Raw genomic sequence first — 18,537 nt, 5'->3', positions numbered from 1 at the left:
TATGTTAAGCCTTTATGATGACCATAAATGTGGCATCTATACGAAATACTGGCTAGTTAGTGTATAAGGAAATCATGACTTGTTCCAGAGGCTCTGGTGCAGAGCATTTCCCCTCGCACTACTGTACAACAGTTACCAAGATGCTTTACTTCCGAAAGCAGACACTTCTGTTTCTCTTTAGGGAAAAATGGTTTTGTGAATTTTATCCTTGTTAATCATTGTACTTCAAGTTATCTTTATGATAAATTATTGGTGTTTTTGAGAGAATACTTTGTATTCCTCAGTGTTACTGAATACCTTGATTCTATCCTTAATATTGAGACCACATTGGGTCAGTTTAGCTGAAGCAGAAAGGTGACCTTACCAAATAAATAAGATTCTAATTATAATAGCTTTACTCTGTAACTCTTTAAAAGACAGCAGCATTGTCTGAATGTGGGCTTATGTTTAGGTATCAGTTTGTAAAAATTAGTGTACCTTCCTTAAATTCTACCAAGAACTCTTAATGACTATTCAAAATCATTTTAGAAAATAATTCATACTGTCACAGCTCAGAAGTTTCTGTCTTTTGACTAACTGGGGGTAATAGGAACATGAGTTTTTTTTTTTTGGTGCCTCTGTCTTCATGATTTAAAAAAAAAATTCAAGACTGCTTTTTCTACTTGTGGTAAATGCCTGGATAACTGTCTATTTTAAATGATTTTGAAACATGTTTAAGATGGGGACAATAAGCCTGATGTGGTTTAATAAGCTCTCTTGATTAGCTATTCCGAGGAAATGGGTGGAGTTGGGGAGGGGCCAACAACAGAAATTGTTATTCATTAGCTTAAAAGCCATGCTCAATAATAGCTGTTTTCCACCTGTCTGAATTTTGGGTCTGCATTGGATTTTAAGTGCCTGGCACAGACTCCTTGAGTTGGGAGAGCTCCCTAAAGAATAAACAAACATTTTGTGTGATGCTGAAGGGTGAAGAGTGGTGCACTGATAAGAAAATGTTATTACGTGGAGCCTCTCTGGCTTTTGCCTTTATTTCTCAAGGGTCTTGGGGAGGCACAAAACCCCAGTATGCTTGTATACGAATGAGAAGAGTCAAGCACCCTTGACTGTGTCAATCCCTGTTTGTTAATAATATTTCTATCTCATGATACCATTCTTTTTTGAGATAGTCAGTAGCAAAGTCAACTCAAGAACTGCGTACAAAAAGGAGTGTGTTGCTTTTGTCACAAGACTAATTGCTTTCACGTGTGTTTCCAGAATCTTTCAAAGATAAAGTGGAAAAAGCCAAGATGTTTGGGGGAAGGAAAAACAGACTGTTAACACCAAACGTATCAACTGGAGATGCTGAAAAAAGAGAGGCTGGGCTCAAGATGGTGAGGACAGAGTGATTGCCCGTAAACTGGTCTAGTTCACAATGTTTTTGAGTAAGGAATTTACTGAGGCACCTGGCTTCATTGCTTTGGAGGCAGGGTTCAGAGGGAACTTTTTGGCAAATGTAGAAATCTCTGCCCTGTGGTAATGCATCAAATTGGATCCAGTCTGGCCTTTTATCATAAGATCCTTGACTCAGAGAAGGAGAAAGAAGTGCTAAATGTGAAATTGTACTGTTTATGGGTGTGTCAGTTGCTGCAAGAGAAAAAGAAACAAGCTTGAGGACAATGCAATGGCTCGTCTAAATAGGACACCATGTGTAAAGACCTTCGGGATCAGTCCCTCTGATTCTTCAAACAAAGGGATGCGTTTTCCTAATTGGCTTGAAAAGATGTTTATTGGGAATAAGTCCCAGAACAAGCCCACTGCAAAGTGTTTAGATGTCACTAAGAAATTCAGATCACTTGTAATACTGCACCAGTTCATCTTTTCTAAACATGAATGGGACTTAATCCTGTTATCATTCTACCTGTCATCTACCTTTCCCATTTCCCATAATGAACTGTCATGCTTCTATTTGTGTCCCTTCTCTCTGCCATGCCCTCCTCATTCTCATTCTATGACTTTCCATTCTATTTCACTGAGAAAATAGAGACCAGCTTGTGAGAGCTCACTGCTTCCTGCCTCATAACCTAAAATTGGTCTGCAACCGTGATCATCCTTATCTCTTTTCCTTGTATCTTACTCCTTCTTTAATTCATTTATTTATTTGACCTTTATTGGATACTTTTATGTGCCAGTTACGGTGCCAGGTGCTGCAAATGGATCAGTGAAACACACAACCCCTGCTGGCAAGAAAAGAAAGATGCTCCTTTTCCTTTCCAAGGTCCTCACTTTGCCTATGCTCATGATGGTATTGCTTCTTGCCTCCTCGGGAACAGTGCCCTATCAGTACTGAGTCTTGCTTGTGTATCTACTAGTAATTCCTCCCACTCCTAGCTCTTTCCCATCAGGATTTAAACAGGCTTGGGTTTCTTCTGTCTTAAGAAGTAAAACAAAATAAAACAACAAAAATACTCTGCTTTATTTCTCCCTGTCATTACTGTTCTCTCTCTCTCATAATCAAGTTTGTAGAAACAACTTTCTACTCTTACTTGCTTTCCAGTATTCCCCCCATCAATTTATCCTCCAGCTCCATAAAATCCAATCTATTCCCTCCCACACTTCAGGGAAACTGCACTCAAGGTTACCAATGCCTGTTTGGGGTGCTTTTTCAGTTCTTATCTTTACCTCTTTCTATTGACCACTATTGAAAGTTTTCCTTTGGTTTTTGTGTCTCTACTCTCTCCTAGTTTCCCCCCTCCCTCTCTGGCAGTTCTTTCTGTTTATTTTGCAAGCTCTTCATCCCATTCTCCCCAGAATTGTACCTACTTCAGTGTTTCTTTTCTATGCCACAAAATTTCCTTCAATAATCAGTCTACTCCAGAGTCTTCAACAAACCATTTGTATACTGACTGCTCCCACATCTGTTTCTCCAGGCCAGATGTTTCTTCTGAGCTCGAATTCTATATTTCTAACTGTACCCTTGTGTTCTATAGACACTTCAGATACAACATGGGCAAAACTGACCTTAACATGCTCACCCTACTGAAATGTCTTCCTCCACTAATTGTCCTCATTTAGGCAAATTACACTATCCAATAATAATAAAAATAGCTAACATTGATTATTTCCATGTTCCAGGCACCATGCACAGTACTCTGTATGGATTTTTGTTTTAAATCCTAATAACCACCTTGAGAGATTGATACTATTATTAGCATCCTTTTTACAGCATCCTTTTTGCAAACTGAGTCAAATTAATGTGCTCACATCACATATTCAGTGGCCAACACTGGCTCTCACCTCAGGGCATGAGATTCCAGAATGCAGGCTCTCAATTCTCACACCACTATCTCAATGGTTCTAGTGAGTTACCTTTGACTCCTTTCTCTCCCCATTTCTGCACATCCATCTACTCACACCAAGTCTATTGATTCTATCCCAAACTTATCTATTTCTTTCTATTCTTATTGCTATTTACCTTATCATGTTAGGCCTTTGCAGAATTATTCAGATTATCTTGCCCATATTGTTGCATCACTCTCCTAACTAAAGTCCTTGACTTTGGTCCAATCCTTTGCCTACAGTGAAAACAGTCATCTTCCTCAAGCATAAATCTGATTACGATATACCTTGCCTTGCAATCTACTAATGACTTCCATAGCCTTTAGAATATTGTCCAAATCCCACGATATCCTAGATTAAGACTTTCTTTCCTCGTCCCTGCTTACCTCCTTCGTCTCATCTTTTGTTGCTCAGCCTTACTGAGCCACTTGCAGGTCTCTGGACTGATCGTGTTCTTTCTGGACTCCTGGCCTTCACCTGTATAGTTCCCACTGCACAAACCCTCTTCCTTTCCTTCCTCACCTACAAAACTTCTATTAATTTGCAAGGCTTAGTTTAGGAGTCCTCTTTTCCAGAAGGCCTTTCTGGTCCCCACCTCTTCCCAAGCCATCTAGGTCAGGTAACACTAATCTGTGCTTTTTCCCACAATAACTCATTTCTTTACAGCTTTAATTATTAGCTTATTTTCCTGTTTTTCTGATTAGACTGTAATCAGTCTAATTTGTGAGCAAGTACTTTGTCTTGTTCATTTGTGTGTCCTACTGTCTAACGCAGTGCCTCATATATAGAGGTTTCCAATGAAAACATAGATGAGTAGGTGCAAATCCATCCTTACTTTCACTATTTTCCCATTCCATATGATAATGCACTGGAATGGACTGTAATAACTTAGCAAGGCCATCTTTAATTCCATGATAGCAACTGCAATGTGCACAGCAGTTGTTTATACAAAAGTATTGACTTGGTTGCTCTTAACTTATTCAGAGAGCTGTCTAATCGATTCATAAACAAATGCCTGGTGGTCCATCCTAGCATTTTATAATCTCTAGTTAAATATTTCTCCTGTAGATTCACTCTGAACCTGAGGCTATTCCTATTTTTCCTGGTAGAGCAGAAAATATCTCAGTGCACTCTTTTCTCCCACCCTCTCCCACCCAGATTTTCTGTGTGCATAATCTTTCAAATGTTTGCCAAGTTCGAATCAGTCACAAATCCCAACTCGTATCAGAGGAAACATCACGAGGTGTCAGTCCTGCACGTTGCTGGGGGCTTGAGTCACTTGACTTTATAAATGATCTTTAAAAATTCACGGAGTACTCTGCATTTACCCTGCCTCTGTCCTCTCTCGCTCCCCCGATGTTGCCACCTCAGTCACTGAGTCATTTTTTTATTTTCTAAGCTAAGAGCTGCTGCCTGCAGAAAATATGCCGAATTCTTCCACAGTCATAAATCCCCATAAAACTCAAACAACAAAGGTACAGCATGGAGAGGCATAAGATGCTTTACTTACAGCTACTATACAATTATGTTCAGGCAATCTATCCAAGGGGTATGGTCAAAAGTCCCCAGTGTTATTATGAAAGGTCGCAGTATTTTCTTTTCCAAAAGAATGTTACCTGCTTTTATTTCAACTAAATATGACTGTCATATATTTTACATTATTCATCCTATTTCATGTGCGCATGTATTCAGCCTCATTTAATTTTCAGAGCTAATTTAATTTTTAGTTTGTCCAAGTTCTCCTGTGCCTCCCATGCAGCTCTGAAGAGCTGTTTCACTCTAGAGGCAAGGCTATGTCTTCTCAGTTTTACATAAACCCACTTATTATTTTTTTCACTTTGAAAAGAAAACAGATTTTAATGGCTTATATATAAGCATTTTTGCTTTTTTCATATTTTCTGTTTGTAGAGTTATTTGCTGTTTAAAGTTTAACACAGAATGTATTTGTTGAATGATGGATGAACATACTCATCAAGGAATATATTCAATCCTCTTATTCTTTTAACTGAGCCTTCTCTCTCTCCTTGCTCATTCTTCTTTCTTTACTTTCCCTTCCAACTGGGAGCATTCACTGAAACTCTGTCTTTGGCCCTCTGGCCATGTTCCAAGAGAGGTAAATAGGTCTTTATCTCTAGCAAAGACTCCAGTCTTCTTCTAGCCTCCTAAATGTAAAGATTCCTCCAGAACTCAGTATTTGCTGGTCTGTCCTTCCCTCTTTTTAAATTCAACCTTGGTCACACCTTTCTATTATTTTAATGATTCCCAGATTCACATATCTGATCGGGACCACTCACTTACCATCTAAGATTTCCAAATCCTCTTCTTAACTGAAGATTTCTGACAGTTTAAGATCTCTCCCTCAACATGTCTTTGAACAATTCCACCATTTTCAATCTCCTGAAAAAAACTTTAGAGTCATATTTGATCCTTTCCTCCTGCTTCTTCCTTTGTATCCTGTCTTTATTAGTTTGGTCATTTATCAACATGTCCCTAGGCACCATGACACTGTGGACACAAAAATGAGCAGGATAACGTTTCTGCCATTGTGGGATGCAGCATCTGATAGGAGAGACATTTGCACAATGTCTACGTGTGACTACAGCAACATGGTATGCTGTACAGATGCAAGAACAAAGTGCTACAAAGGGAAGGGAGAAACACCACACCCTGCCAGTGGAGGTCAGGAAGGCCTGATCTCAGGGGTGACCCAGACAGGGTAGATTAGAAGTAACACGTCAAATGAGGGTCTGCAGACTGCTTGAGGCTGGGGGAGCATGCCCGCTGGCTTGGAGGCGTGATAGGATGTGGCCAGTTGAGGAAACTGCTTGTAGAATGGTATGTTGGGGACAGGGAGAAGATGAGTTTGGGAAAGTAAGCAGGGGGCAGATCATAAATGTCCCAGTATGCATGAATATGATTTTGTCTACAGTGCAGAGACAAAAGGATGAGACTGGAGAAGAAGAAATAGAATGGAAGGAGAGGTTGGATGTGGGAGGGATTTCAGAGGAAAAACATTCCAGGTATAGAGACTTGAGGAGAGTAGGGAGTTTCAAAAAAGGCACGTAAGGCATGAAAAGGGAGAAGTGATTATGGCCCTGTAAATGGATAGACAGATGTCGTTGAGGGCCCATTGGAATGGAAACTCCAAGGGTGAAGTATGTGCTCTCTATGGCATGTGACTTTTCCCTGGCTTTGCTCAATAGCATGATGAGGGACCTGAGAAGACAGGTGGTAGTGGTGATCCTGTGCTTGGTTTCCCAGCCTCATTGATCCAGCCCCAGCCTGTATCTCCTTCAGATTTATTTCCCATGTCTCCCTCCTATGAACCTTTGGCTCACATCTGGCTAATCTCATCACTGTTCCTCAGACGGAACATGGACTTTTAAACCCTGGCCTTTTTTCTCATGTTGATAATTCTGTTGTATAAATCCTTCCCTTCACCCTCCTTTATCTAGAATGAGCTGTCCTCTCTCATTGTCTAACTAACCCTCCCCAAACATCTAGACCTCTTCATCTTACCAGCTCCAGGAAACTTACTTTAACCTCCACCAATTTCACCTTTATTTGATTTTCTCTTGCCCTTGTGGTTGATATTATATAAACTGTGGAGCAGGAGTGTTGAGTTCAAATCCTCTTTTTGTTACACCTAACTGTGTGACACAGAGGAGGTCACTTAGCATCCCTAAGTTTCCAAATTCTCTTCTAAATTAGTTCCTACTTCCTATGAATGCTGTGAGGGTTTATTGAATTAGTTCATGTAAAACGCTTAGAACAGTACAGACCACATAATAAAAAGTCAATAACACTTAGCTTCCGTTATGTGTGTGATTTTGTTTTGTACTTATGGTATTTTTCTCGAGCTCATAGTATGAGCTCAAGAAGTATTTACTAACTCGATCTTACAAATAGGCTTTTAGATGACCCTGGAAGATCTACCTCTATTATAACCTCTAAACTTTGTCTTCTTCAGCAAAGAATTACTATTCTACGTTTCTGCTATTTCATGCATAAGGAGGGAAAAAATGACATTTTAAATATAATGTATAATTTTTTCTTTTGAGGAAGATTAGCCCTGAGCTAACTACTGCCAGTTCTCCTCTTTTTGCTGAGGAAGCCTGGCCCTGAGCTAACATCCATTCCCATCTTCCTCTACTTTATATGTGGGACACCTACCACAGCATGGTGTGCCAAGCAGTGCCATATCCGCACCCGGGATCCGAACCAGCGCACCCCGGGCCTCAGAGAAGCAGAACTTGCGAACTTAACGACTGTGCCACCGGGCCAGCCCCTAATATATAATTTAAATATAATAAATAAGAATTATTGAGTACTTATTATATAGTAGGCATTCCCTCACGGCAACCCTATGAGTGGGTATCATTAGTATCCCATTTTACATATGAACAAATGGAAGTATCAAGAAGTAAAATAACTTATCCGGAGTTATAGAGATAATAAGTAGAAGAGCTGGGATTTGAACTTATGTTTTCTTGACTCTAGAGCTCATGCTCATCTGCCTTCCAGCATATGTTCAACATATGGGACCTGTTGATCTAACTGCAGCCTGAATTGGGAGTTTGAGCTTTGCTTGTTGGTGGAGAAGTGTCAAGAGTGACGAGGGTTTTACATGTGGGAAAAAATTGCATAAGCAGGGTTGCAAAGTATAAATGAGCTTGGTATGTGTGGGAGAATCTGGTGCAAAACACCTGAATCTATGGGCCAGGAATAAATATAGATGAGACTGCTCTTCCTCTTGTATTCTGTGCCATGCTTAATAACACCACTGCCTGTCCAGTCACCCCAGCTCAGAATCTGAGACTCCCTTTAGGAACTTCTCTCTTCTTTATCTGCCAAAGTAGTAGTTAAATCTCACTGATTTAACTCATATATATATCCCTTCCCAGTCTTCCCTCCTGTTATCTCCTAACTCAAGCCATCTCTGCTTCTTACCTGGGTCGCAGTGGACTCATTTCTGTTTCCCTGGTTCTGGGCTGGCTTCATTGTGCAATTTTATGAGCAAAGTTCCCAAAGTCAAACCCTATTTGCCACTCTCATTGTTAGAAACCTTCAATGGTTTTCTGGTGCCTCAGAATCAAGTTCAGATGCCCTCAGATGACATGCAGGGCCTTCCATGGTTTTACCCTGGGTTCGACTTGGTTACATAAATGACTACCTGTTTTTCATGATGGCCTGGTGAATGCCTACTCATTGTTTAAGAGTGGAAGTGCCTCTTACTCTGCTGGGGACTTGATCTCCAGCCTTAAGTACAGTGTTTACTCCTTCCTTGTTGCCTCTTCTGCACAATGTACAGTCTAACCTTGGATTTTCCAATTGCTTTTTAATAGCCATCTGTTGTATTTTACTGAAAGTTCCATAAGATAGTGGCTATTGTTGGTTCTCCAGAGCAATGCCTGGCATGAAATTGGTGCTGAATAATTGTTTATTGAATTAAAGAAATAATGGATGAGCAAAGCCAGAAAAATGATGAAAAGGTCAGATTTTAGAGGGTTTTGAAAACCAGTAAGAGGAGATTGGAGATACTTCTTTTTGAAAGAAGATGCTGTGTGCAAATTGTTTTAGGAAAATTGGTCACATAGGAGCACTCAAGTACATTTATTCTCATCTCTTCTCACATTGTTTTCCTTCCCTGAGTTGCTATCTCTGCCCGTTCTGTCTAACGAAGTTCTCTCATTGTGGATGGCATTTTAAAGGCTCGTTGGAGAGCCAACAGGATTTTGTATAAAGGCAAATTGTTATTTGAGTCTGCCATTGTTTTTAAGTCAGCCTGTCCCGTCAGGAAGGAAGAAATCTTCCTAAAATGTCTCATCTACTAACAAACTTACCATCATACTAGCTAGTGGCTGGTTTGGCTACTCAGGAATTCAAAAGAGATCCAATAAAAGACAAGGAAATTTTAATTAAAATTGGAGAAGGATATGGCATAAATAAACAATAATTTTTCAAGGAGCAAAATAGAGTGTTGGAATTGACTGAGCCCCTGAAGTGTGCATGCATGTATTCTTTTAGACTTTCATTTTTTATGTGTAAAATTATATATGATACACACACACACATACACAGAAGTGTGCTGATAAATATTTAACAGTTGGCTCTCCACGAAAATGGTGGAAGGACTGAATTGTCATATTTGCTGATTTCTGTGGCGTCAGAAACTCCAACCATGCCAATTTTAAGCAACCAATGTGATGTCACTGAATGCAGAATTGGGAAGAGATTCTAATAACCTGCTCTTGCAAAGCCTGTACCATTTGGCTCTAACACGTGACTGCATACACACACTTTTGGGAGGCTGCTATATGCTAGATGTGGTGCTGAGGGCACTGGGCATACAGGGCCCTACTCTTAAAGATGTTGGTGGTAGTGGGAAGGCAGACAGGCTAGCAATCACGATACTTAAGAACGACTAAACCAGACGTATATGCAAAGTACTATGGAAACATAGATAGAACACCTAACATACATAGTTATAGGTAGGCATTCAGCTATATGAATCTGCCTGAGAAGTTCAGGGAAGGCTTGATGCAGTTTGTGGGAGCATCATTTGTTCTCAGACTTGGAAGATAATTGGGAGTTTGCCAAATGAAGGGTGTTCTAGCTGAGATAACACAGCAAGTTCAGAGAACTACACATAATTCAGTATTACTGGAGCATCAAGTGTAATTTAGGAGAGCCACAAGAGATGAGCTGAAAACATAGGAAGGAGCCAGGATCTTGTTTGTTATGCCAAAGAGTTTGAATGCTAGGCCTCAGGGAACTATAAACATCATCTTGACAACATATCTGTGAGTTAGAGAGATCTCTTACTAAGCAATGTGCAGAATGATTTGGGGGCGAGTACAATGGGAGTTGGAGCAGTTGGTGAGCTGTGTACTCAAATAGAGCAGGTGAGCAACGGTGGACAAGGACAATGTGGTGTGAGTGGAGTAGGTCAGATATGAGAGTTATGAGCTAGAAGCACTAGGATTTGGCTAATGCTGAGGTTTTGGGGGTGGGTGTGTAGTACAGCTAGGCACTTAGAAGGCCCCTCAGATTTCCGGTTTGGGAACCTAAAATAGGAGGGAAAAATGAGGTAGAGGTTTATGAGGGAAAATATGGGGTTTAATTGTACACATATCGGATTTGATGTTCTTATATGATGTCTGAACTCAACTAAGTCTATGGATAAGGAAATGTCTTAGCTAGAGCTGTGTACTGGAGACTCACAGGTGGTAGCTGTAACCATGGGTATGGATAAAAGTAGATAGAATGACAAAGGGCAGGGCTGAGGAGGAGAGACAGGAGTTAGAGGTAGTAGGACTACAGTCACTTGACAGTTTCCTTCCGTCACCCCACTTCTGCAATGCTAGACTCTTCTCTCCCTGTTTGTGCCCAGTCATCTCCTATCCTCTCTTTGTGTTGAACTGTCTTTCTTCCTTTTCTCCCTGTGTCCTTATTGTGGCTCTTAGACATTATGCCCACATTTACAGGCCCATGTACTCCACAAAGCCTTCCTTCATCTCCCCCATTTTGCTTCTCTCCTCACTGATGCTATGTCCTCTATATAGAACATAATGGTCTGCTCAGGATTGTTTGTGTACATGGCCAACAGTGAGCTCCTTGAAGACACAGAGTTTATCTTTCTATATCCCTGTAGCCTCCACACCTAGGACAGTGCTAGCTGTTTTTGGACTATGAGTGAATGTTTCATTAAATCGAGGAGGATATTGATTATAAAATGACTGACTGCAAAATTTTGTTTAATGTTGACCTAGCTCTAGCTTTATACCTTGCACTTTACCCCAAACTTATAAAAAAAGAATAAAGGTGACTGAGAGCATAGTTACAGCCCAGCCTTCACCTGTCTGCAACTTGGAATATCTGTTTGCAGTTTGAAGAATTCAGAAGAGGCACTATGAAAAAGTATAAAATAGTTTGTCATTCAAGCTGAAGTGACTTTAAGGTCTTTTTTTGTGTGGCCAAATTGAGAATTCTATAGGAGTGGAGACGTATAAAAACTTTATTTTTCTCTACTGGCAAAATTATGGCTCAAAGCTGAAAGTATAAAATTGAAAATGAACAATGTGTGTTCATCTAACTAAAGGACACAAAGCACTTAACTGCAGAGGATTGTCCCTTAGTCAATTTATGGGATGTGTAGTCTTTCCTTATACAGGATGCAGATTGCAAAATGGAAAGCTATTCTTTAATGATAAAAATATGATGGTGCACTTAGACATCTGTGTGCTAAGTGACAAAAATTGTACTTTTTTTCCAACTTAGAGGACTTTATACTATTAAGGATATGGTTGAACCCAGACAAGTATAACAAATAAAACAATTAGAAATGGAAGATGAGCCTGTGAGAACACTATGTAAACAGTCCCAGTGAACTTGAGAAACCTCTGATTTAGGTCTAATGCTGAAAAGTTTAGTATCATTAATTTGCCTTGTAAGGTTAATCACTGATTCAGCTACCCACACAACTTGAGGGACTTATGCTCCTAAATATCAGCCCTACTGTCTGACATTCCACCATTATGCCTCCTTTCCTTCGTGTCTTAAAGGTTTTTCCTTGTTCACGATTTCTTCATTGCAAAGTAAATAGCATTTGAAGCAGGAGTTGGAGGGAGGCAGGAGGAGAAGAGAAAAGACACATTTAAGCCTTTTCTTTATCCATGTTCTTGATTTTCATGAGCACGTCATATTACCGGAGATTGCTTAAGAGAGAGATAGGAGGTGGCCTAGGGGGATGGAGATCTCTGAGAAGGATAGGAGTGAGGGTAGCGCAGCTGATGGAACAGGTGGGAGGAGAGAAAAGATGAATTTTGTCTAGTGTGTCTCATTCGATTTGAACAACAACTCTATGCGTAATTGCTATTCCCATTTTATTGATGAGAAAACTGAGGGTGAGAGAAACTGACTCACAATCTTATCCATTTTCTTTTGGTTTGTGCTATTCTTCTCGAGAATATTAATTTCAACATTTTGTGTGAAAGCAGGATATAAAATTACATATATATTTGACTATAATTATATACAAAAGATTAAGTGAAAACATAAGAAAAAGAATATAACTAAATGATAATAAATTGTGATTTTGACAGGTGGGGTAAGGGATGCCTTTTTTCTTATTCCTAGTTTTCTGTGTTTTCCATAATACGCATGATTACTTTCATATTGTCAATAGCAACAACAACAAAAGGCGTGTATGGCTTTAAAAAGGAAAACTGCTATTGTTTCCTGGGCTGCCAACATTCCTCTAGTAAGGTAGAAGGCTTTTAGAAGTTTATGGAAACAAAGACTGTTTGGTATTTTAAAGGCTTGTTTGGTCAAATAAAACCCATAATGAAAATTTTGCCATAAACTTTTGGTGCTTTGATTTGGACTATGTCCCACAATTTTGCCACCAGTTATACTGTAAGAAAAGAAAAGTACATTAGAGTGTGACTCAACTGAAAGCAAAACTGGTAGCCTGATCTGTAAAATATTTTGCACACCCTGCATCCTGCAGAAAGCAAATATTTGAATTGAATGTGTTTGTTCACATTCTAGTCTTTTACCAAGATGTTTCTGTGCCCCCAAAATACCAAAAAATCCAATCAATTCCTTTGAAATCTACAATCAATAGTAGAGAGATTTTATCTACACAATGCTGAACACCTGAATTGATGGAACTGAGAGAATCTTTTGGCACTGTGTAGACAGAGCTGAAAGTGACAAAGGTGACAATTTAAATGGTGTCTCCTCAATATCAAAATAATCAATTATAAAGCAAAAGATTCAGTCAATCAGATAATTCTTTTGTCTACACAATTCCAAGCCATTAGTTTGAGTAATTTATTTCATTGAATTTACCAAATATTTAGTTGGCTTCCTAAAATACAATTGAATCTCTGAATCATAGGAAGAAAAAGATTCTGGCCTGGATTTTCTGAAAAGGGGATAAAAGTTAAAAACAAACAAACAAAAAAGGGACAAAAATAATTTGTCCCTTACATACAAATGCTCTTGTATTTCCTTTTTAAATGTAGTTCTTTTAGGCTATGCACACTTGACTTTAAAAACTTGGTTAGAAAGTCCTGGCTCAGACAGAATATTTATTAAAATGTAAATTAAACTTGCCTGAAAGAAAAAGAATGCAGAGAAAACATTAACAGAGAAGTCTTTGGGTTATAGGAAGTGGAAGTTTGAACCTTTAGAAGATTTAAGAAAAGAACTATCTCAGAAGAGGAAAAAGCCAGATCTAGTGCCTCTGATTTGGGATGAGCTTGGCTCCCCTTTATGTCTATAATTCCCATTCATCAGGGGCACTACTGTTCTTCTAGACTGAGAACACATGTGCCACGCTGAATTGTCCTCTCTTCATCCTTTGTCTCGAATCTGTTCATATCTTACCCTTTATTTGAAACATCTCTCTGATTCACACCTTACTTTAAATTCTCCTGCTAGGAATGTTAATACCTTATGTCTGAATCACTACCAACAACTTCCAAAGTGGTCTTTCTGCCACCAGTCCCTCACCCTCCAAATATGCCTTCTCCACAACTGTCGGATTTGTTACCGAAACACCACATTACTCATTGCTGCTCCCTGCTCACCACTCACTGTCTCTGTTGCTTCCACACTAAGTTCTGTCTCATGGTTGGATTCCTCCACGGCCCTTTCTCTATTTCTCTCTCTCTCTTTCTCTCTCTCTCTCTCTCTCTCTCTCTCTCTCTCTCTCACACACACACACACACACACACTTCTATCAATCCAATCTTACCTTTTACTGCTCCCTCAAATACATCATTCGTTTTAGTCAACCAAGTCATTCCATACCATAAAAACCCCACTCTACGTGCCCCTCCTTGCCTTCTCTACAACCCCTTACCATTCTCATTCCAGCCACATCTTTTCTGTGTGAAGTTCTGTCCCTCTTGACTTTTACTTTCCAAATTATCCCCATCTTTCCAGAGCCTTCTCAAATACCACCTCTTCCACGAAGACTTCTTTGATCCCTCTAGCCCCATAATGTCCTTTCTTTTCTCTGAAGTCTCATTCTATCTATTATCAAGACTGAATTACATGACATATTACTTAAATGCACTCTTACTGAATTATGTGTCATCTCATGTTTCTCGATGAGGGTGTTATTGGCATTTGTAACAGGGCATTTATTGTGCAGGACTGTCTTGCACATTTCAGGACATTTGGCATCCCTGGTTCCTGCTGCTAACTGACAGTGATGGCCCCAAATGCTCTGAATACATTTACAATTGCCCTAATGATTAAAAAGTTCCTTAGAGAAGTTGCTATACCATATACACACCTGTTCAGCAAATAATCTTTGTTTAAATGGTGAACGTATATTTTAAAGATAAATCTGTATTTCCCTTACACTTGTCGACATATTAAAAAACTAAGAAAGAGAATAATTAACACTCAAGTGTTAATCACCACGCCATTTTAGGTGTCTTTCATAAGATATTTCATTGAACCTTCACACCAACCCTGGATTTGATATTTATCTTCATATAGATGGGGAAACTGAGGCTCAGAGAGTTCTGCTTATCCAAAGCTTGATTTGAACCCAGGCATTTAAAAGCCCAGGGTTGTTTGGAGCCAAATCTTTGGCTTTTTCTTTTACTACACAGCCTCTATAAAGACAGCCTATCTGTAACAGCTTTGAAATGACTGTGAACATGTAACACAATTAGCAGTCTAAAGCACATTATTAATGCTGATAGGTAGTAATGATTGTAATTGAAAGGAAGCACGTTAGACCAGACAAACAAGTTTGTAGAATTTATCACAAGAATTTATATTGGAGTCTAATGAATGAATTTACTTGCTGACCTTTGCTGCAGACATTAACCCATGTTTGGGCTCTAATTGAGATCTATACATTCTTTACTCTCTTATTGTACTTGTTAATGTTTGTCTTGGCAAATGGCCAATAGATCTCTCTAAATTTCCTTTAGCCAAGTTCTGGGTAATAGATGGCCAAATATGCCTTGTATTAGGTAGCACTGCTAGATCCACAGAAATCTAAGAGCTGGCAATGCTTGCTCAGACCTTCCCTTTCTATCATCCAGGTATCTTTAGTAGAAAACCTTATATAAATCAAGTATCACAGTATCATTTAAAATGAGATATATATTTCTTTTTCATTGCAGTCCATTATTCATTTCATGCATAGCTAAAATGCCTACATTGATTAGTAGCTTATTTCACTGTGTGGCTAAATGTCCAATTACAATTCTTCACATATCAGCTACCTAGAGTTTAGGAAGGGTCAGTGTGGATGGTCCATATGCATAATTTAAAAAGTAGACTCAGTTTCTACTTATGCACATAGGAATAACTGTATTCCCTGTAGTTAAAAAAAAAAGAAAAGAAATTTCAACTCATTTGAAAGAGCCAGTATTGTTGATTTCAAGTTTTCTTTTTCAGCTTTGAGAATAAATGTTTACCGTGTGTTTATTCTGTTTGGCAAAGAAGGAAAAGGAACTGAAAGTTAAGTTCATAAGTAACTTAGATCAACTTAGATTGCATAAATATCGACAATTTATATTGATATAAAAATATTTTGTTCCTATATTGTCTTATACACCATATCTACTGTATCAAAGCTGCACTTCATTTACTAGTAAAACCATTGTTTAACTGTAACCGCATGGATATTCAGGTGACCTGAAAGCATAAAGAGATGTTTTAGTTATGCTTAGCGGGAAAAACAGGCATTTTAAAAAATCAATCATTTCTTGTAAGAAATTGAGCTTGCTGTTAGCCTTTTTGTCAAAACATTTCCTGAGCACAGTGCATTTTTAGCTTCTGCATGCGGGGCACTGTGTAGAGAGCTGGGGGAGAGGGTGGTGGAATCTTTCTCCACTAAGTTTAAAAACTAAGTCCAGGAACGCCTCTCAGTTAGGTGTCTCAGTTGTGAGCAACTATAGAATGAATGGTAAGAAAAGTTTCATTATTGTTTTGACTCATCTTTTCTCAAACTACCTTGTTAAATCTTTTTCATGCAATATAACTCTTAAAGATACCCAGCTGCTCCCTACAGAAGCCAGAAATGGTCTAAATATTTTGGTAGTATTTTCTAGAGAAGCACAAACATTATAAAAGTGAACTTCTAGAGTTTCTGCTTCTATTTCCTTATATCTTAATAGCACCTGAACCGGGACCTGCCCATGATGTGACATCAAATTTTCCCCAGCTATTTTTAGATCTTCAGTTGCTTTAGAGATGAATTTAATATGTAAAGCAGAAGCTGACACTGTGAAACATTTGCACGATTGTATTTTGGTTTTGACATCAGCTAAGCAGGGCAAAGCTGATCCCATCTCACAAGGAGCTCTATCCCACATTTCCTCTGTGGACTTGGAGGTTCAGATTTGCTTACCTGCTTCCTTGAAGATACTGTGCTGTTGAAACCTCTATTAGAGGTTTTTGAATTCAAATTCTTGTTCTTATGGGTTGAGTCATTTTTCCATGTCTTAGAGTTTTCTTTAGGATCTGAAGGAATGGGGTTTAAGAAGAGGATCCTAGCTATGAACCCATAGAGGACAGTGGCCAGGATCATCGGCACAACATAAAAGACACCAAAATCCATTAGGTAAATAGGTGAGTAGTAATTCCTGGAGATCTTGTAGCCACAGGACACCACAATAGCATCTTTGTAGGTGCTAATATTGAGATCCAGCAAGAAGAACCAGAGCATACAGTAAATGGATGTGAAAGCCCAGACAAAGATGATGATCTTTTTGGCTCTGGAAAATGTGCAGAGAAACTGGGCTTTGATGGGGTGACAGATCGCTATGTACCTCTCAATGGTAAAGGCTGTGATTGAACAAGAGGATGCATTGATGCCCAAGTACTGGAGGTAAGTAATGCAGAGGCATCCAACATAGCCATAGACCCAGGAACCGTAGATACTGTCTGTTATGTTGGGGAGGCCTGCAGCCACCAGGACCATGAGATCGGCTACTGCCAGACTCACCAGGTAGCAGTTTGTGGGTGTCCTCATGTGCTTGGTTCTCATGACCACCAGGACCACCATGATGTTGCCCACGATGCCCAGACCACAAATAATGAGCACAAGTAGGATGGTGACCACTTGGTATTCTAGGGCCATGACTGCCCGTGGCTGGAGCTGGGTTTGGTTCAGTTCACTTACTGTCTCGTTTTCCATCTTCAGGGGCTTGAAGTTTCTCTAAAACACTTCTTAGAACATCTTCTTTCCAGTGCCCTGCCTTTATCACAGTGCTTCTGTCTCCCTGTGAAGAGGTACAGTCCACGTTCATTCACAGTGTCACCATTTCAGATCAACTCACAGTCACTTACAGGTAATTCTCACATCCTCTCCTTTCACCTCCTAGTTTTCTGCAGTACTAGGGCTCACAAGTACTTCTGAAAACTCCTTTTATTGCAGTTCTAGTGTGGGATGGAGTAACTGTTTTGACTAGCTTATGATAAGAGGGACCCGTTTCCTCTTAATGGAGAAAAACGCTTAAGAAAAGAGAAACAGAAAAAGCTCCCTGTTTTGAAAGAGTGTCCAATGGGAAAAACTAAACCATAACTGCTAACTGAAAAATAAATACAAAGAAATCTCTCAGATGCTTGGGAAAAGTATGATAAAGAAGAAAAAGGCACCAGGGGAAAAGCCAAGAGGCTCAAAGATCCAGCTGGGTAGGCATTTAGCCTTTGCCACCTTTGTTTCCAGAGGGGGAGATCCCTTTGCTGCCTCTCCCCGTGCCCCCTGCCCTACAAGCTCTATAGAGAGCCATTTCGCCTCTTACCTTTCCTCTGTAGCGCTGCCTGCTTTTCCGGGTGGATGAAGCAGTAATAAGTCCAAGTTTCCAATCCTGGAGAAAACCTCCTCCACTTAACTTAAGAGCGAGGCCACTGAGCAGTGCTCAGTCTTCAGAGCTGCAGTTCCTCTAAACCCTCGCAGCCCTTTGCAACTGATGACAGACCATACAGCCGCAGCAGCAGCAGCAGGAGCAGCAGCCGTGAGGCTGTCAAATCATAGATCGTCCCCTAATGAGAACGCGCGCTCTGGCTCGCTCGCTCTCTCACACACAGACACATATTCACGCACGCTCACACTCACAAATGCCAGTCTTCACTGATGCTTAATTCTCTCCCCTTGAAGGATTGACTTTTAAAGGTGCTGATGATACAGCCCTCAATCTGGAAGGCTGAAAATCACAAGCAAGAGGTCCAGAGGCAGCT

At 39.7% G+C, this 18,537-nt stretch overlaps 1 protein-coding gene across 1 annotated transcript in view; it reads right to left on the bottom strand.

Moving 5' to 3' along the window:
- The window catches only part of TRHR (thyrotropin releasing hormone receptor), a 35,826-nt gene extending 17,558 nt beyond the window's left edge, over window positions 1-18,268 (bottom strand). Inside the window, exons 1-2 of the mRNA XM_014840031.3 lie at window positions 18,102-18,268; window positions 16,706-17,579 (exon numbers count right to left, since the gene is read on the bottom strand). Coding sequence (XP_014695517.1) covers window positions 16,706-17,494 — 789 coding nt within the window. The 5' untranslated portion in view covers window positions 17,495-17,579; window positions 18,102-18,268. The remainder of the gene's footprint in view (window positions 1-16,705; window positions 17,580-18,101) is intronic.
- Between the last annotated feature and the right edge of the window lie 269 nt (window positions 18,269-18,537).

Source organism: Equus asinus, chromosome 12 (genome assembly GCF_041296235.1).
Source record: "Equus asinus isolate D_3611 breed Donkey chromosome 12, EquAss-T2T_v2, whole genome shotgun sequence".
NCBI lineage: Eukaryota > Metazoa > Chordata > Mammalia > Perissodactyla > Equidae > Equus > Equus asinus.
The sequence above is the reverse complement of the archived record's forward strand: the minus strand, read 5'-3'. Positions and strand labels throughout refer to the sequence as shown.